Source organism: Chlamydotis macqueenii, chromosome 1 (genome assembly GCF_036417535.1).
Source record: "Chlamydotis macqueenii isolate bChlMac1 chromosome 1, bChlMac1.mat, whole genome shotgun sequence".
In the NCBI taxonomy this organism is placed as follows: Eukaryota; Metazoa; Chordata; class Aves; order Otidiformes; family Otididae; genus Chlamydotis; species Chlamydotis macqueenii.
In genome coordinates, this window is record NC_141556.1 from 75,029,852 (window position 1) to 75,051,157 (window position 21,306).

Consider the following 21,306-nt stretch of genomic DNA (forward strand, 5'->3'; position numbering starts at 1 on the left):
AAAGCATTTCTTCCTTATATCTAATCTAAATCTACCCTCTTCCAGTTTAAAGCCATTACCCCTTGTCCTATCACCACATGCCCTTGTCAAACGTCCCTCTCCCCTTTCTTGTAAGCCCCCTTATAGCAGTACTGGAAGGCTGCTATAAGGTCTTCTCTGAGCCTTCTCTTCTCCAGGCTGAACAGCCCCAACAACTCTCTCAGCCTGTCCTCATAGGAGAGGTGCTCCAGCCCTCTGGTGTACCCAATGACATTTTGTTTTCACTTTAAGTTTTGTTATGAAAGTTTCTCTCAGCACTGTGGGGAAGAAAAGGGGATTTTTCAAAAGTCCAGCTGTTTCATAAGGTTTGGAGGATGCATTTTCTTTCAGCAAGGTTACAAAGGATGCTTCTACAGTGCTCCGAGATTCACAGGAATTCCTGTTGTCTTTCTAAGCTCTATTACATCTGCTGTATTTCTAATAACTGTGATATAAATAGCATGTGATTTCAGAGCTCTGTCTAAAGAAAATGTGAAGTGACACATGGACGTGTACCAACTCTCTGGGATTACGCACAGCAATATCGACCTACAGATTGGGCAATAAATTTTTAAAACTCATATCAAGTCCATAGGGGAGTTCACTGTGTGTTACAGTGTCTCCTGGATGGAGCATGCAGCAAAATTGTGATTCACCAAGTGTTTTGTTTAACAGAAAAAGAGGCAGACTAAAAGGAAACAGAGCACTCTCCACCCACCATGTGTTGCCTGTGCACTCTTGTGACTGTGCAGCTATTCCAGAATGGAGTCATGTCTGCACTTCTGTGGTTTGGCATTTGAACCTTGCCCTCCTGCAAAATGAAGCACTTAGGGTCCAAACTCATGGGCAAACACGGCTGGAGCATGTGGTACGATGCTGGATATAAGAACTGGTACCTGGATGCTGAGGAGGCCCCTGCACATGTCTGCCTGTGCACGCACACCCTTCCGTGCAAGAGTACAACATCACCCAACAAGCATATTTACTAGTGACTTTTTGATACACTCATTTTCCAAGCTACTAAAACAGTGTAATGAACAAATCCAGCTTTCTTTCTTCTGTCTCCCATCAAAACACTTTAGATGGAGCCTGAAATTCACTTCCAAGGGCAATAACTGTATTCTTAGTAAGGCTTAAAAACCACTAAATAGCCACTAGGCTCACATTTTCCTTATTTCTGTCAAGTCCTGTACACAAGCCAGGGAACCTGAAGTCAGAGTGCAGTTAGCGCACAAACATGGCCTGGGACACCATCAGTTCTGTGCTGCTCTTTCCAACCACCGTGTAAGGAGGCTGATGGGCAGCTGTATTGTAACCAGGTCGGATGTGCTGCCTGTAGCTGTAACATGCATACATAGGATTAAGAATGGAATTGAGCCCTCCTCATGCCATCAGCCTGTTTTCAGAACTACTTTTTTTTTTTCAACTAATATTTAAGCGTTTTTCTGAAACAATCTCTTTCATGAAAGGGTAAGACAGAATATGGAGTGGCCTTGCCCTACATTACTTAAATAGGATAAATCTGGACAGAGGATTTCCATGCCATGAAAACTGTAAACTGTAGGCAATATGGGGATCAGAGACAAGGTGCAGATTTCATTTCCTTGGTTTGAAATACTCTGGTTTATCCTACAGTGTCCAAAGAAGCCTCAGGTGGGTGTGAAGAATTGAATAGGATAACACCAAACCTATCTTCACAGATCTTTAGAAATGCCTGGGTCTATTTTGGGGTGCTTGACACTCACTTAGCTTGTAAAAGAAGCAAAATTGCTAGCCTTGGACAGTAGACTTCATAAATTCATAAATCCACAGCACAGGGTAAGCAGTAGAAACAGTGCTTTTATGCTACCCATCTAATTTGTCTTAAAATTGTCCCAGAGGTTTGCTTTTTTTTTTTCTGTGCTCATGCAGTCTCTGTCTTTGCTATCAGGATCACTACTAGCAACGCATAAAGTGGTGGCTTCTCTACTGGAGAGTAAACTGAGACCTAGGAACATGTCCCACACAGGTTGCACCCTGCTTGTGACAAAAACTAGGTCATAACAATCCACATTGCTGACACACGGGTGAGAGAGACTTTGCAATTAAAACCCAGTCATTAGCATCCCCACTGCTGGAGCTGTTTCGTCTCAACACTGAGCATGACTGCAAAGGTACTTGGAGTGCAGTGGAAGAAAATGAAAAAAAAAAACCAAAATAAAATGAGAAAACAAAAGGGTACCAGAAGAGACTGCTTGCTCTGTCTTCTCTCTAACAGTAATCTAGAGTGTCACTTGTTCCTGAGCTATTCCAGATGACCTGAAATGCAGTGAGGAGGATATCAACATTAATTCCGCACTAGTATTCTGACAGTTGACTGTGTGCCTATACCCAGCTTGTATGGTCTGTTTCTATTTCATTATTTAAAAAAATAGCTTGGAACGTAACAACAGATACTGCAGAAGAATGAAACTGGAAGGGAAAAGGATTGCTTATTAACCATAGGATCTTCCTGATCTGAAATCTGAATTTTAAATGTATATGCACCAGTTCTCTATGACTCTTAATGAGAAAGAATTGTGGGGACTGCTACAGTGGAGAAAGGGCCAGGTCAGGCAGCATCTCCTTCTGCCCCAACTCCATCTCCTGCCCTGACTCCTGCAGTTCACACAAGGCTCTCAGATAAGCCAGCCCCTTTTCCCACACTCCGGTTCCCACTGAGCCTTATAGAAGAGTTTGCTCTGTCCTGCTTTCTCTCACCCACGAAGCAGACACCTGAACTGGGATGGACAGCTACACTTCTGATCTGGCCCTGTCAATTAATTGAATGTCACTTCTCAAATATCCTAAGCTTTCCCATTGCTTATTTGACATGAAAATAGTCCATTTTCCATCTAGAAACAAGGCACTTTTTGGTCAACTAGATTCAAGGGTAAACTCTCTTGATTATTGCCATCAGACTTTCCTTACAATAAATGCAATGAAAATCACAATTCAAGAAAAAAAAAACCACTCAGGAAGTGCTTAGTAGCAAAGGTAGAGGAGAAAGGAATGAATGTTTTTTAGGAATATGATGAACAGACAGATTTATTTTGGTATGGTTTGTTCTGGGGTTTTTTCTGCTTAGGAAACACCTGAACCAGATCGATACTTCTCCTGTCTTAAGAAACTGAAAGTTTGAGTTCCAAGGAGTTATTCCTTTTTAAGCCAACTGGATGCCTTACAAGTTGCCGTGTTCCTTCCTCCTAACAGCTGGTGATTGGATACCACACCCCAGGAAATCCTACTGTTCACTAAACATGCATTTCCTTCTCCTAGAGAAAAGTAAAATTGCAGCACATATTAAGATATGAACATCTGTCTGAGATGGGCTGAACTGGGGAGGCAGATGGGATCCTCACATGTGTGTTTTTCCTAAGTTAATTTTTAAAGCCTATGGTCATTGCAAGCTTCCTCACTCCATCCCAACACGGTACTTCCATCTTGCTTCAGAAATGCCTCTGCCTGGAGACAGAGGGTCTAGATGTTAGTTCTCTACCACTCCATTTTTTGCTTGTCTACTAAGATAGCAAACCAAAGAAATCCATTTATTGTGTTGGCAAATACTGACCACTGGGAATTGGAGGGAAGCTCACAGTTTCTCTCAAGATCAGATCGCCACTCAGTACCAATCTGAGATGTATTTCATCGGGAAACCAGGAGCTTAGTGTCATTGTTAAGTTATCTAAGCTCAGTTCATACTCACAGATATTAATCTACAATTAATATATAGTAGAGGATGTGGGACCAGTCTCTGGTGTCTCTCAGAATCTCCTGTCTGCTATGTGGTTTCATGACTGAGAAGTCAGGACTACATGAGCATTATGGTTGTTTCAATGAGAACGTAAGACCATAGTAAGTCAAAAGACCTCACACCCAAACTTTGTCTTAATAATAATAATTTTTACAGCACTACAAATACATATAACGTTGGGGAAAATCATTAACAACTGTCTACAACAATCACTAGCAGTAAAATATATAAAATAATCTTTATTCTCTAAGGCAATTAGCATGTAGATTTGCTTGTGCATGAGAGGCCACACTGCAAAGCTACACTTGAGTTACTGTGTCTTCATAGGCGCTGTACGCACCTCATTTTCAGAAGCACATCCCACAGTCCTTTAAGCTGCAGCAAACTGAGCTGCTCATTTATTTCTTACCCTGTGCAAGAACTTACAGATCTGCATCTCTGTTTCAGCTGGCTTGGACACCTCTTCATGGCAAAATGGGCAAGTGGCCAGCCCAAATGAGAGCTTCTCTTGGGATTTAAGTTAGTGCTCTTGACAGTCTGGCGTGACTGAAAGCATAACTCTATCAGGTAAAAGGATTTTGTAAGGAATACCTGAATGAAAGCTTGACTTGGCTGTGAAGCAGTTATATTTTTAGGGCTGTGACACCAGTGTTTAACGAGTTGCTAGTGTCAAGTCAAACTTTCAACATACTGTAATTGGAAGTATTCTTTAAATCTCTTTTGCTGAAAATAAAGCAAAGATCCTTCTTTTAATTTGCTCTGAGAGAACTGTGTGCACAGAGTTAGTCACTGCTGATAACACTACAGGTCACAGGATGAGCTGTTTTCTGAGCCGTGAAATTTTCACAGTGTGAACCGGCATCAGGCCATGGCGCTAAGGGCTTCCCCCTCATGAAGTTGTAAAATGTCACATAGTTGTCTTTAGCTATTGCAGTGATTCCACTGAACCCTGACTATCACGTAGTCAACCTAGAGATTAGAAAGCAAGTTATTTGGTCATGGTTTTCCCAAGTGTTCAGGTCATTTTAATTTAGCAAGTTACTCAGGAATTGTGAGATTCTTAATCAAAAAGCATTTAATCTAGTGTCACTGAGAAAAACACTAATTTGTTGCACTTCTAAAGTGCCTCTCATCTAAAGATAGAAAAGCCTTTTTACAAACACTGCTGACTCACACTGTCCCTAGGAGATACGTGTTATTACTATCATTTTACATAAGGCAAAACTGTAGCACTGATGTATTTATTTGTTTAAGTCTGTACCTGGGCAAAGAGCCCCGCTTCATGCGTACAGCCAGCAGTCATGCACAAGGCATAACCCTCCAGTTTCTTTTCTTCTTTATTTCTACCTGGTGCAGATAAGCTGACTATTCTTTTTCTCCTTATTACTTACACATATATATAAAAATGCATATAGCACATTAACCATTGTAAGCAATATCAATACATATTGCACAATTTAATAATTATGGCATTAATATTAAGTTGTATATACAAATTTTTTGATGGACAAAATCCATCAATTCTTACAGCTTTCATAACAGAACCTAAGAAGTAGAGATAGGCAATTGGAACGATATTTAACATGTCACAAGACATTTCCAACATCTGCATATCTAATGATATTTTGTAGCACAAATGAAAATAGAGAGAAAATACTCTTCATTACAATGAATCATGCAACTGATATTAAGTAAAATTGAACAATTAGCTCCTGAAGATTAGTCCAGAAATTAAGAAGTTTGAAAGGGGAACTTGCAGCAACTCAAGTTTGAGGGTCTACAAATTTACATACGAGAGCTTCATTACTGACCCCAGATTCCAGGTCTTTAGGTAGGGTAGTACAAGCAACAGAGTCTCCAATAGACTCAAAAATATGTCTGAGCGTGCACTTAAATCTTCTTTTTCCTAGAAGGAATAGTGTAAATAGATTCCAACTTAAAGAAAACCCCAGATGCAAACATAAAGTTTTCTAGACTTAGAAGCATGTAGCTGTGATCTAGTTGCAATGCCGGAATCCAGATGCTTTGTGTTTGTCTCTGGCATCTTCTCACAGAAAGAAGACTAAAAGAATCCAACAAAATAAATAAATTATTGTATTCAGAATTGTGGGGTTTTTTTAAACTCTACTGTTCTTTTTCTTTTGTTTTGTTTTGGTTTTTGGGGTTTTTTTTGGGTTTGTTTATTTTGAAAACAAATTGTAGTCACTCTACTCACCCTTGCTGACCAAGTGGGCTGCCTTCTGCCTTCCCCAGTCGCACAGCTGGGAACCGAAGGATTTTTCTTCTGGCTGGTTCCTGCATACAGAGTGCCTGTTGATGACAACAGTTATTATTTCCACATACTTACTTTAAAAAGAAAGTCAGTTTAGGAAACAAGCATGCTAACAACAAACTCTCTGTTTCCTCTGACCTTATGGAAGAGCATTTTAAATAAAAGCCACATTGGGATAAATATTCAATCACATGCAAGGTCACTCGCATACCTTTAAAGGATCAAACTCTCTCTTCTAGACTTCTGATTGAATTGGATTTCAGCAAGCATTGGCTGGCCAAAATGACAGTTGCACTGGCTGCCCATGAACAACATGTACTTCTCCAAACCCTTAGCAGCCTCTGAATGGAGATCACATCATTTTCCTCCACACTGTCACTTTCCCTCTAGCTGATGTGCTCAGACTATCTACCTTACACCACCTCCACAAGTCTCACTGCAAAAATCATCATGTCTTTGGCTCCCTGTTCTCACTGTCTGCAGTTCTCCATAAATTCCTGGCAGGGAGGGAACAAGCTTGTTTACTCCTTGACCCTGGATTTCTGTCAGTTCCTTGAGCGGTGTTCAAACCTAATCTCAGCCCTAGACATACTTTTACCATAAAATCACCTTTTAAATGACTCCACATTTCTACTGACACGAACACCACCTTTAAGCAAGTTCACTTAGAGATTTCATAACTGCTGAGTATTGTTATTACATGAGAGAAATTTTCAGAAGTAAATCTCTGGATTTCATTTTATCACTCCATTATATGACTCGGTCACGGAGTGTATGCTGTAATGGGCGACAAGAAGATAAAGAGTCATCCTTAGTCATGGTTTCTTGAAGGTCACATTGTTCTGCCAAAATTATTCAGGAGAGAATTGCTTTTTCACAGGCTAACCTGACACTTGCAACCACAGTTTCCCCATTGCGATCAGCTTGCAAGAGAAGCAAAGGGCAATGAATGTACTTTTCACTCAGAGAGCTCTGCTGATATTTCCAGGGGACTTGTGTGCTTGGAAGTGTTCACATCTCAAAGGCAGCTCTCTGCAGCTCTCCAGATTTTCCTCTGAGTGGCAACCAGAGTTTGCAGGTGCCAAACGTGTTAGCACATCTCAGCATGGTGACGATGTTTTGTCTGGTAAGTGATGCTAATGAACACCAAGCAGGTCAGTGCTACTGACTTTCTGAGGCAGTTCACAGAAGAGCCTGCTACGCACACCCTACCGTCACCTCTGGTCACCCACAGCAGAACTGGCAGAAGGTATTTGGGTTTCCTACAGTCTTAAGAAAGTCTTTTGTCGAACACCACCTCCTCTCTCTCTCTCTCAACAGAACCATGGATAAATCTTCAATTTGGTTTCACTGGCGCTCAAGTATTCATGACATAATTTATTTGACCATGATGGAAGGAGGTGAGTTGAAAGAGCTGTACTTATTTATATTATTTGAAGACGTGGGCAATAATCTTTAATTCCTTTCACAATTTCCATATTCGGCCACAGAGAATTATTATTTATACCCTTGATCTTCCCAAGTTTTTCCCACCTCAAAATTCTAGGTCAAAATAACTAGTTGGGTTTTTTTTTTTTTTTCCTGGAGCACTGAAAATACACAAATGCACATACATCAGTGTTTTTTAAGCAGTAAACAATAAATACATAAGAAAATTATTTTGACACACTAGTATCCTGCCTGGCAGGTAGGGAAACACAGTGTCAGGTCATAAGATATCATGTCTGAGAAAGCAACAATAAAGAAACCAGAATTATTCTGTTTCTCATAAAATGGTGGTACAGCATTTGGTACCTAACAAATGAAGTCAGGATATTTTGATAGCCTTCTGCCACAAGAGCAGTCGCCTTTATTGGACCATCCTCTTCCTCAGCACCACAGAACCTTAGAATTCCAGATAAATAATCTGCATCTGTGAGAAACTGAAAAGTTATTTTAAGGTTTTGAAAGCTACAGAAGAACTTAAACTGTCAGAGGGCACATAAACACATGCAAAGGTGAAGACTTTCGGAGCACCTGGCTGTCAGACAGAGTGAATGACAGTAGGTTGAGCAAGCTGAGATGCTTCGCTTTGTGTCTTAGTAATGACATGAACAGTTCATTGATCCGCACTGGTCAATTGATCTACTGGAGAAAGCAGCTGAGTTAGTTTCCTGCCATGGGATATCACTGTAACATCTTGTTTGACCTCTTTCTACTCAAAAAGTGCATCTGTGTGCTTGTATAACATAATTTATAACAGCCAATGTAATTTCTTGGTATTGTCTGTAATATGTCAGTGCCCTTTGAGAAAAAAAGATTAATCTGCAAACATTTCTCACTGCTAACTGGAAATTACATGGGCAGTCCTGTAGACTACAGAAGTCCTTGGGACAAGTCAAGAGAGGAAATGCATCATGATATGAGTGCATCTCATTCAGCCCTCTATTTCTGTGACAAAAACCATGAGAGCCAGTGGGAAGAACAGAAAGCTAATATGCTTGTTCCACTTGCTAGAGAAGATGGTGGTAGGAATAGGCTGCTTTTCACTGAAAATGTGTGCTAAATATGTTCCTTGTCTGCAGGTTCAATTTGCCACTGAAAGCTTAATTAGCATTCCTCAGCAACAGGGAAACATTCTGATTGACAAAACTCGTTGGTTTTGGCTGAGGCTTCAAAGTGCTCACTTCACAATACACTTCATGGTTATTTTTAAACTCCTTGCAAAATTCACAGCTGAGCATTTTGATTCAGAGTGAAATTCATTCACAACAACAACACTAGCGATGCATTTCTGAGGAAAATGGGAGGTAGGAGCTCAGCTCACACTTTGTGACCTCTGGCAGGAGCAGCTTTTCCCCTCCTGTCTCTCAGTCCGAGAAGAAAATGAGGATACTTGGGTGAAGAGGAAACCAAACAGACAGTTCAACAATTAATAAAAAAGACTATAAAGATAGCGATAAATCAAGTGAAACCATTTGTAGATAACTTGAGAGGTCTTTTGTTGTCAGCACCAAAGAAAACCATTCAGATGAGCTTCAGAGGGACCCAGAAGGCAAAGTGGACGAACAATAAGGTGCCAGTTAAAATTTCATATGGATGGGTATGTGCTGGAAGGAACAGCCACCACACACCCTACCAGCATCTTAGCAACTGCAATGACTCAAAGGTAAAGCCACAGGAGCCACTGGAGCCAGGTAGTGAAAATCCTGTTCCGTAGCAGCTAGAAAAGTAAAATGCTGAGCTGCTAGGAGTTAGAAAGGACACATCAGATGCGTGAGAAATTAAATACTTCAAGCTAATAAGCCAACACCATCAAATAGTATAAGTCTGTGAGGCCCACCTCTTTGCAGTTCTGAGTGGGCCTTTGTACTTCTGAAACACGAGCACATGCTAAACTGATTTTGAAAAGCAAAACTAAGTATCTAAGAAGAAAATGCAAAAATACTTTGAATCACTAATTTGATTCAAAGGCATTGACCTAACTTTGCTGTATTATGGCATTAGGAAAATAACAATACATATTTAAAGATGATAGTGATTAAAAGTGTGTTTGTAGAAGAAAACAAATAAGTTAATACTGATTTCTCTAAGTTCCTGATATTATGAAGTGTTCATGGACAAGTTGAAGAGTCCTTCTGAACAGGGAAGCTTTCCTGGACCAGGACCTAAGCAAGACTGCATTTATGCATATTACTGTGGATCCAGTTGTTCATGTCAGTTATAAGCCTACTAGTTAAAGATTTTTAAGCAAGGAAAGAAAAATAAAGCAAGGAAAGAAAAATTAAAAAGAAAAAAAAAGAAAGAAGTCATACATTTCAAAATCATCATTCCATCATATATTTGAAAATCATCATTCCACCACCATCAGCAATAATGTCTAGCGGCATACTTGTATAAATCTGCCTAAAGCACTTGTAATTTTTGCGTTGTAATAAAATAAGAATTATGCTTACATTTATCTCTACATTCATTTCTGTAAAAATCTGGCAGTAATATGTACTACACATGAATATTTATCAGAGGAAAATAATGGTTATACTCATATTCAATTTTTAATCTGAGATCTTGGATATTATTAACTTTCCTGGCAGTATTAAGAGGAATAATTTCATAATTCAGTAGTGAAAAGAACTGCAAATGAACCATAAGTAAATAGAGCTGAATTATCTTTTGCAAAGATCTGAGAAAAAGAGACTGAGGGTATGTAGGTTGTGTGTGAAAACCTACAGAAAATCAGATATATTTAATGCGTGACAGACCACCTTGCTTTGAGTTCTGCCTTCAGAGTTCCCACTCTCAGGAAATAAATTTGCAGACAGGCCGCTCTCTCTCTGCCTGCAGCTCTGGGTCCTGGAACAACGTGATTGCCTTACAGTCTCAGAGGTGTTCTGTTTTGGTTTCATATTGCTTGCTTTATTGAAAAAGTTTTTAGTCTAACAGTTGCAAGGAAAAATCTTGAAAACTGAACCCAAACGTAGCTCGCGGCGACAGCACTGACCTCCATCTGCAGAGATGTGACAAAAGATGGGAACGTAGGAAATAAGACTGTATGTAGCAAACTCCCTTTGGCTGGGCAGAAGTACTGGGCCATGTCCTGCCTGTGTTCGCAGCACTTTGGGTCTGAAGAAGAGAGCACCCATGGAGTGGAGTTGCCACTCCTCCCACTCACTGTGGTCAGGCTGACATCATGGAGCACTATCAAATGCACAAGCTGGCTTCCTCTGGAATGAAACCAAGCCAGAAGATGCTCTCCAGAGTCAAATCTCAAGCATTCTAGCTGCAAGTGGGTATTCAGACAGAAACCACTTTGTGCAGTTTGGTAGTAAGCATGAGTGGGCTACGCAGCAGCCCAGGAAGTTTCATACATACCCAAAAAAGGACCTACACCATGCAAAAGGTAGGTGCCCCATCATGGCCTGTGGTACTAGCCAAGAGCTGGGACAAAGCAGATCACCTTTGAAATGTGTCCAGGGTGGATGCTAGGTCTGCAGCACCAAGGGGTTTGTTCTGCAGACCTGCTCCTGTTCTGTCCACAGCATTTTCTCATATGAACACAACATCCGATGCCACCAGCACCTCCAGTTGGCAGGTGCCAATTCCCTCTCTGTCCCCAGATTTTCCCTGTCCAGGAAACTAGCACAACAGATATGGGGGACTCAGCTCTGCAGAAGATCAGAGTGACACAGAACAAGAAAAACTAAGTTTTAGCAAATTACACAAACTGAGATTACACAAAATAGACATCCGGTAGCTGATGCTACCAGTGATTAAGACAGAGCAGGAAACAAACCATGAAATTAGGTCTGTTACAACTGACTCCATCAGGTTTTAGTCTGCTTTGGCTAAATTTAACAACCAAGAAGGATCTTCCTGACAGTCCTCCCTGTCTGCAGGTTTACTATTTGGGTGTGTAAAGCTAAGCAGGTGCATAAACGCTTTCCTGGCTCAAGCTGAGAAGTTTTTCCTAGGCTGGCACTCCTAGAAATGGGGAAAAACTCCTGGCAACTGTGCAGTCACCTATCCATGCTAGTCACAGGGTGATCTCCTTAGTATATTCAAAGAATTTGACCACTCTAGTTTTAAATGATCACTAAAGAAAGAATGAGCGTCACAAGGCTGTCTTCAGGAGCTGGGTACCTAGTTACTTTTAAATTAATGGCAGCTGAGCACTTAAAATCTGTCAGTGGCTTAAAATTCCAAGTGGAGCAACAAGCACAACTGGAAGACCATACTACAGATCATTAAAACTCCTTTTTATTTACATATTCAACCTAAGCCTTCCTGTGTTTCACTTGGTTCTATTCCTTCTAGTTCTGTTTTCTGAATCTAACTATTTCCTCTCTTGCTGTGATGCTTGAACCCCTTCACAAAACAATCACCTTGCTTGTCCAACACACATTTATCTCTTTTTAATCTTCATGAATCAATCTCTTTGGAAGGTTTTTCACTCTGTCATTCTCCCCTGAACTCTTTCCAGTGTGTCAACAGCTTTCTGGATTTGACCTACCTGAATTTCACACTGACTTTCTCACCACTACCTAATTAACAATTCACAGCCAATATGAGAGTCTCATTCTCTTACTGATTCCTAATATTTTGTTTCATTTCCTAAATGCATCAGTATTAGTACCAATAGCCTCCTCACATCTTACCAACATATATAGTTCTAGAGAGCAGTGGTCTTCCAAAAGGAGTGCAAGAGAATCCATTGGGGTGCAGGAAGAAAATATTCTTGTAAGATTAATAATAAAATCCAATTTAAAATACTTTTTAAATAGTATTTTTTTTTCATTTTTATCTCATCCTTTTACATTTCTATTCATGTGTATGTTTTATAATGTACATAATCTATTATAGCAGTAGTAAATGTGTATAATTTACAAATAAATAAATGTACATATATGAGGATTGCATGTTCCAAAATTTTTTTACTGATAGGGGTGCACAATTAAAAAAGTTTGCAGATCACTGCTATAGAAGTAAGAGGTGGTAACATATATGTATTTTAAGTCCTAAGCTGTTTTTGTCAGAAAACCCACTCCATTGCCAGTGTGCGTGCTACAGCATATAGTGCATCTGCTGTTGAACTCACCTGGAACAGGGTCAGGCCGTGATGACTGACACCGGGACTGCCTGCACAAACTGCTGCCGTCATTCCCCATGGTTAATGGCCTAACCAGAGAAAAGTGAGGGTGTGTGGAAGAGTTCGGACTTTGGCACCAGGGACTCTGATTAGGGAAAAGGGATGCAGAGGCCTTTTTTTCCCTGTAAACAGAAATTGAATTAAGCTTACTGTGTGTATTTCACATATTTTGCACATGCATGTATGTGCAGAGGATATTAAAAATGTATATTTTATCTATCACTGAATTATTTATTGTACCATATTAGCATATTTATTATTGTATTTTGCATAGATTTATTGTATTTACTATACACATACATTAAATTTATGCGATATACCTAGCAAATAGCACACACATATTTGACACATTCTGCATTTAGTTGCAGGTGGAAGAACTGCAACTTGTATATTCTTTGCTATATCACATTATAATTTACCATTTGCCTTTGGTTATAATTCTGCCAGACTTGAACTTTTTGCACTAAATTTTTACATAATTTCTCCCTCCTTCTGACTTAGTTTCTTAGAAGAGTTTAAGCAAAAGTGATGTAGTCATTTTTAAGAATAAAGCTTACAAGGAACAGCCAGTTTAACCTATTTTGAAAACTGTTAATCTTCTGAACATCTCCAGCCACAGTCTGGAGAAAAAAAATTTAGATAAAAGCAATTACCCTAAACATGAGAAGAGTCACCCATTTTATTTTTTTTTTTGTGAAAATATAACCAGATTGGCCAATCCTTTTTTTTTCTGAAATACATGTTTTTCTGTCATGAATGAGGCTCAAAAGTCCCTGGAACCAATATTCTGGAGGGGACTTAGGAAAGAACACCAATATTGCGCTGCTTATTCAAAACAGTGATGGCTCAGCTCAGGGGTTCCTGAGAATCGAGTTCAGGCCCAGCCTTCTCAAGACAAAGATAAATAGTTCTGTAACTATTAACCTTTTTCAGTGAAAGCTTTCCAAGTGGTGGTCTCCAAATGGTGCCATCCAAACCCTTGGGGCTCAAAGGATGGTATGTAATAGTAAAGTCAAATTTTAAGAAGAGTTTTACTTGGATTTTACTTTCCACTTAGTCTTGACTGACAATCAATGCACTCCTATCAGGAGTTTTGGGCTGGATTCCTGTTTGAAGATTAATTATTTTAAAAATTGCTTAGCAAGATGTTCATTTAAATGGTTCACTTACAGAGCCAATCTGACACAATGCTGCAATTACAGAGTACACACAATGAACATTAGGTACCTTTTAATGAAGCTTTGTCTTTTTTTTCTTTTTTGCCATGGGTCAGCCATCTTCCACTCCATATCAATTATTGCAAATTCCTCTTCGTTTTCCCATCCTTCTTTTGTCTTTGTTGTTGAGGAAGTTGTTATAACAACGTTCTCAAATTTTTCACTTTCCTCTTTCGCTACACATCTTTGTCTTGTGTTCCAGTAGAGAGGTGTGTACCAAGCCACAGCCTGAAAAAAACCCTGCAATGTATCACTGCTTGTTTATATTCTACATTTTTTCATCAAGATAATTGTTTGTTGCAGAAAAAAACAGGAAGGGCTGAAAGGGTAGGCGCTTAGATGTATTTCTGATTTATTTATCACTTGAAATATAAAAACTGATTGCAACCACCAAATTCCAGCTTTTTTTCTTTGGTCTTTAAAATCCCATTTCCAGTCTTTAAATATATTTAGGGCAGACTGAACATCTAGGAGCCTTGAAATGCCACTGCTCCAATTAAGGAAATAAGACAAAGAAGGAGATAAAAGAGGACATGACAATTCTGCAAGTATGTCAAAGGCTGCTGAAGGAAGACAAATCAATCTGTTCTCCATGTCCACAGTGAGTATGACAAGAAGGAAAGGACTAAACTTGAGGCAGAAGAAGATAGTTTAGGCACTAGGAAAGCTCTTCTAAGCATACAGAGAGTGAGGCACTAAAGCAGGTTGCCTGGGGACATGGTGGAGTCTCCATTACTGAAGGTCTTCCAGAGCTACCTAGGCAAGCCACAGCCAGGAGCAATCCTGGCAGAGGTGATCACGTCTGGAGTTCCCTTTCAGCCTCTGATTCCCTGGCACTGACGTAATGGCAAGCATGGCCAAACTGAGCTAGAAGAGGAGTAATTGTGAAAAGGTGAGACGAAAAGTCAACATTCACTTAACAGTTTCTAAGGCGTAAATTATGCTGACTTGGGGAAGCTGTATAACTTACACTGTTTATGAAAATCACAGGTTTTTCCATATTGTCACTAGTTCGAGTTTGTCTAGCTAAAAATGGCTAAAACCATAGTTGCCATGGACAACTATGGGGTAAGAAGTGATCTTGGGCTTTTTTATCCCCAAGTCAACAGAAGTTTGTCTAAAAATATTCAACACAGTTGCCGAGCCGATGGCAGTTACTAATGGGCAGCCATCGGCTGAATAGCCGTGGGCATAGCTGAATCTTCCATGGCTTATGAGCCATGGAAGAGGACAGTGAGCTGGTAATTCACACTTGTGAAGCCGCTGCTTCAACTGCTGTGAGGATGTTAGCCTTTCATTTAACAAGCGGTGTCATCAATCTACTGTTTTTCTTCAGTTCTTTAGATCCTAATAATTAATATCCACACTGAAGCAAGGTTAACATAGAGAGATCACAGCTTTGCTATGTTTGGATTGCTTGTGCTTGATTCTACAAGGACTTTAACAATACGATCGTAACTCTCTGAAGGAAGTCCAACAATAGAGCTGTCTGGGTAAGGAAACACAGTGATTTTGCTCAGGGCACTCACTTGACCACTAGGCTCACAGAGAATGGTAGTACAGTCAAGGCTTGTCCTAAATCTCTCCAGGTCCTTCCAAAGAAAATCTGAGGGAGGTTTGTGAAGCACTGTAACATCTGCTGCCCAAACCTGAAAAGATCAAGCAGACATTAGATTAAAGACAAAATGGCTCCTGGATATTTATACAACATAAGAACTCAGTAAAAACATCAGGTTTTCCTTTTCCTTTTTGATATTTGTAACACTGGTCACTATTTGATCTGAGAAATCAAAGCTGAAAGAACTGTATTTCAAGACTCACAGCTTAGTTATAGTGACTATTTTCAAGTATCTCTCCTGTGGATTAGCAGAGATTAGCAAAGGCACATTTGTCAAGGTGTGATAGTAAATTCTGGGCCTTTTGGTTTGGCTTGCTGAGAGTAAGATTAAAAATAGGCAGTTTCTTTTATTTTCTGAATTACCAGGGGCATTGGAAGAGATCTGTGATATCAGCTTTAAAATTCCAGTCTCTGCTTGATTCTGGATTCCCTCTGTTCAGGGAGAAGCTGTGTCTACTGGAGACTAGAGATTTTTTGTACTTTTATCCTTATACAAAAGATTTAACAACGTTATGCTTTATAAAGTGAACACAATTATCTGTGACCTTCATCACTAACGCAGTAGCAAAAGGACCAGTTATGAAAATATTTCTCTTACATAAGACAACCACAACATTCTTTTGCAAGCAGTGTCCCTAAAGGATTTGGCATTGGCCATCTGTGAGAAAAAAGCTTCAACCATTTTCTGGGAGCCAAAACAATTCTCATTCAATTTTAAAGGAGAAGTATCTTGAAAAACAATAAAATGCTCTCCTCCAAAAGTGCTGACCATACGGCACTCTGCCAGGGTGTATTTATGGCTTTTTCACGCATACACCAGAAGACAGCATTGACCGTGGCTCTTCTGGACCCTGGCCAGCTTGCATTTCCAGCTTTCTTGTAAGAGGGCTTACTCAGGGCTGCATTGACCTGCATTGAGCTTGGTGATGGACATGGAGTTTCTCTCCTTTTATTCTGCGAGGCCTCAATTTTAATCTCAGAAAAAGAAACAAGCACTGGTGGTAAAAGAGGCTTCAGGCCATATTCCAGCCATCGACACTGGCATCTAACTTGAGCATTTTGCCTTGGTTCATCTGTTGCTCTCACAGGGAGCTGGGGCCTGGAAGTCCTCCCTAGCTGGCTGTCTGACACAGACACTATTGTACATGAATTTTAGATGCAAGCTTTGGCAGCCTGAATACGACCCTTTGAAATTAATAACCCAGTAGGAATTTTCTGCTTGCATATGCTGAAACAGAAGCTGTGGTGGACCTTCTATCTTAGTCAGTTGTTCACCCAAGAGCCCTTTAATGATAATGGGAGCAGCACCCTTGTCAGTTACTTCAGCACTGATCACAACGCTTCAGAAAGGACTACTTTTAGGGTGGGTGGGAATGGTTAGTGCACCAAAGCCAACTAAGAGGAAATCAGTTCCGGGGAGATCTGCAAGTTGTCCTGCAACCAGTCAAGCAGCCGGCATCTTCAGAGACTGTGCCCGCTCTGAGCGTGGTTACATCCCAGAGGTTGCTGGAGGCCACGTGCAGACACCAGCAGACGTTCCTCAGCTACATCTATAACTAAGCCTTGGTCACATTTAGTTCACATGACCAAGTCTTTTTCTTTACCATGGATATCAGATGCACATATTGGTTGTTTTCTATTTAAAGTTTTTCTGGGGTCTGATGAAGTCATCTGACTCTTTGCATCTTAGATTCTACCGACCTCTCTAACTCTTTTTCACACTGGCAAAAAGATATATCTGAACTACCTGGAGGGGAAGTAATTTTTGAAGAGCAGCAGCCCATGCACTGAATTTTTAACGTATAGTTCTGGCATGACATCAAAGGAGAGCACATCATTATCTTCCTTTTACAGAATAGGAAACTAAGGCACAGAGTGTCATCATTTTGCCTGAAGTCATCCAAGGCAAAGCCAGGAACAGAGCACCATTGCCAGAACAGTGGTTTATGGCTTTCTCTACTGGATAACAGCTGTCCTCAGATAGTGGGCACAGTCTGGAAAGCAACATAATTTTTATTTTTATTTTCAGTTGAGACCCTACTATAGTGATACCTCAGACTATACACAAAACCATATTAATTGCTTCAGTAGCAACACATAAAACTCATTTCCTTTCCAGTTCTATTATTTGTGGCTTTCCAATCCAAGGTTCACACCCTCTGTTGGCAAACAATGGCACAAGTCAATATTCTGACAGGATGGGGAGCTTTTTATGGCAGCAATGGTTGGAAAAAGGAATGCATCAAACAAGGACTTTCCAGGATAGCTTCCCATTGCTAGGCAACATGAAATGCTGGATGTGTCACGGAAATGCCAGGCATGTACTGATGATGAACATCAGCAGCTTCTTCTGAATTCACCATTATTTGTGAGCGTTAGCCTTTCCGAAAATAAGTTTGACTCTATACCATCAGGCTAAGAGTGTTCCCTACTCTGCCAGCTGAGAAAAGACATTCAAACCCCCCACACTCACAGTCACGGTGGAGTTGGGCCCCATCCTGGTCTCAGGGGGAAACCGAAATACAGCCACTGGTTGACCTTGGATGTCCTGCTTCAAGAGATAATCTCCAATGTTTTCCTCTTTTTCAGGGGCACAGTTCAGGATCTTTACAAAACGACCGCCTGGATCAACTTCAGCAATTTTCAAATTTCCAATAGCACTGAAAGAACAGAAGTTGGTTTGAAAGCATGAAAGCATTGCTTAATTGAAAAAATACATGTATTTCCTTATAACAACTAGCCTAGATGTCAGTAATTAATGGTAATAAAATACCACAGGCAGAATATTTACAGGACTTTTTATGCAGTGCCTTTCATCTGAAAAAAAATCCATTTGCGTTAAAATTAGTATATTCGGTTCAATAGCATCCATTAATATCAGAAACTAAAAGATTCTTTGTGGGGTAAAAGCAATCAGTACACCATTTGAATTTGGCTTTGTCTAAGTCTATGTGGACCTCCATCTCTAAGGCTGCCTTGGGTATTTAGCCTGGTATGACTAGTGGCAGTTGTGTAGCTGACCCCCTTGATAAATTTGGAAAATTCCTCCAGTCCATCAGTATACCTTTCTCCTCCTGCCTCTCATTGTTTTTTCCTTCCTGGAGAAAGACAAATCTTCATTTTTAACACTTTATTATTAACTCAGAGAGACTCCATGCTACAAGACTGAGATTTCATCTCTCCCTTGTTTCAGAATCACAGCAAAGCAAGGTCTGTTTTGCATCTGCAGGAAGATCATGGATTTCTTGGCTGAGCAGGGGAACACTCAATCTTCCTTAAGCACTGGAAAACAAATTTATCACTTGAGTGTTCCTTAAAGTAGCGCATATGTCAAGGGAGTACTTTTAAATACTCGGTCCTAGACTGTAATACTCATCATAGGTCTTATTAGACAGGTTGCGAATGAAGTCTAAGAATCATTCAGCTTTTGATGCAGCTTCTACTGCAATAAATCTCATAATTTAGCATTGGTGCGGTGTCTTGTCTCTCTTCTGTGTGTGTAATGCTTTTGCCCTTGCCACATTCTTCTTGTTCCAGTAAGTTTAAGTCATAGACCTCTGCACGTGTAGTAAAAGTTGACCAAACAGCCCAGACAGCCTATATCCTTGCTTAACATAGCCAAATCCTCATAGACAGTGTGACAAATACTGTCCACCCACCCCAAATAATTCAGCTGTGTGGTGTAGCAGTGAGTCACACTTGCTCACGACAGCCAGGCTGCCTCCAGGCTGCCGCTGGCATTGATAGATTTGGAAGCAGAGCTGTGGGGAACTGCCCCCTCCCTGGCCAGAGAAGACACGCATAGCAAATCGAATGTAACACTTGGCTGCCGCTCCTTTACCTTCCTGCAAACTTTGGGAACTCCAGAGCATCCCTCCTCCCTCTCAGTCCTGGTCTATTTGTGCTTCACATCAGCAAGCAGAGACCTGGAGACAGCTCACCGGAGGCACAGAGGTTTGGACAGGCTTTGGCAGCCCAGCCAGGTTGAGGGGCTCCTCACCTTCAGACTCTCCCCCTCTTCTGGCTGCTTGCTTTCCTCTGGTTGACATAGTTTGGCACATTTCTCCTTCCTCCGTGTTCATAGGACCACACTCTAAGCTGGATGACTGAAATAATCTAGCATAAAAGGTTTGGGGGGAACATTATTTTAACTTGAGCTTTTTTGACAGATTCTGCAAGCTGCTATATTAGTGCAGCTGAAGGGATGGACAGCTGTGCTTCAAAACTTTGCAAACTGCTGATGCACAGAATGATCCTTTGGGATCCCTTGGTTTGTAAGTCATCATCTACACATGCAATACACATGCAAATGTAAAGTGCTGCAACTCAAATCCACAGTTGCTTTCTACATAAATCACTACTGTCTCGGAGCATGACACCAGAAACAAAGAGAAATTCCTGACATTTTTACCCTCTGGAAGGATTTAGAGCCAGTTAAGTCAATGGGAGAAGGCTTTAAAACCATACAGAAGGCAAAGATCTTCCTGATCTCCCATTTCTCTCTACCTGTGCAAGGAAAATTAAGGAAAAGTTTTGGGTGCCAAAATGTATCTAGGAGGAGGACAGGAAAAAGCAGATGGGGAAAGACACCTCCTAAAATGGTCTTAAAAGGCCATGTAACATTGTAAACGGCAGAATCCTGGTTGATAAGGGAGTGAATAATGAGGGTCCCAGTTGGTGTAACTTTGCTTAAACAAGATTCCAGGTTGAACGTAGTGAAGCCAGGGAGACTTGGGAACATAGAATGGGGCTGACAGGAGTTCTTGATACAACACACAGGACTGGCAAAGGAGCAAATTACAGGACATGGGAATTTGGTGTTGGAAGCTGCTGAAGCACATAACACAGAGCTGCCAGCTTGTATCCAGGTAATCCACTGCCTCACAGCCACGATCGCTGAAGGAGAAGGTCAAGTCCAAAGCTGCAAGGGTTAAACAGCAAGGTTGGCTCAACCATGCTTAAGGGTGAATCTGGCAGGAGCTGTTTGTGATAAAGGAGACTAAATGGGCTTGTTCATCCTTCAATCTCAAATGCTTCTGAATCAATTGAGCACTTTCTGGTGCCAGGTCAGAAAGTACAGTACTTTTGATGGGCATAGCATGGGAATGCATCATCATGCAACTCTCCTTCCAGGCATGAAAATACAGCCTTCTCCTGTGGACAATTCCCAATACCTAGCAGAGTCTAGGAGGAGATGTTAGCTCTCAATGATCCTGCCCTGGATGGGATTTCCAAGGTAATGGATGTCTGGCATATCCCTTTTGTTCCCAGGAGAAGCCATCCACCAGTACCATGACTCAGCCCGGGATTAACAGTAATCTTTATTCTCTGCCCATACATCCCAAACAGAACCTCTAAGTCAAGAGCACCTTTTTTATGTTAACACATGTAAATCTAAAAAAAAACCTCCTTAAGATTCAATGTCAGTTTTTCATATAGGCGTGGGGTCTGCACATACCAAAAGAGAGAGAAGTGGAAGAAAGGAAGGAGAGAAGGCAGGTCCACACCCAACACCAGGGACTCTACTCACCACAAAACTTAAGAGCAGGTATAACTCTCCTCACTTTACTTATAAAAGAAAGTTAAGCTCCCTCACACACACTCCCTCACACTCTCTCCTGCTCTCCTCCTCAGAGACGTTTATACGTCTATCTTTAGTCAGTCATCTTTGCTGTACGTTTCTTTAAATTGTAATTGGATAATCTTCCAGATTTTCTGGGACCCCTTTTGTCAGAGGAATTGCTGGGGATATAGCCCCTATTTGATGAAATTCGGAGTGGGATT

General features: G+C 40.7%; 1 protein-coding gene across 1 annotated transcript in view; it reads right to left on the bottom strand.

The window, feature by feature from the left end:
- Positions 1-1,242: 1,242 nt before the first annotated feature.
- The window catches only part of LMNTD1 (lamin tail domain containing 1), a 38,481-nt gene continuing 18,417 nt past the window's right edge, over positions 1,243-21,306 (bottom strand). Inside the window, exons 3-8 of the mRNA XM_010129539.2 lie at positions 17,996-18,182; positions 15,434-15,553; positions 13,951-14,132; positions 12,637-12,809; positions 12,052-12,082; positions 1,243-1,357 (exon numbers count right to left, since the gene is read on the bottom strand). Of these exons, the coding sequence (XP_010127841.2) occupies positions 1,243-1,357; positions 12,052-12,082; positions 12,637-12,809; positions 13,951-14,132; positions 15,434-15,553; positions 17,996-18,182 (808 nt within the window). The remainder of the gene's footprint in view (positions 1,358-12,051; positions 12,083-12,636; positions 12,810-13,950; positions 14,133-15,433; positions 15,554-17,995; positions 18,183-21,306) is intronic.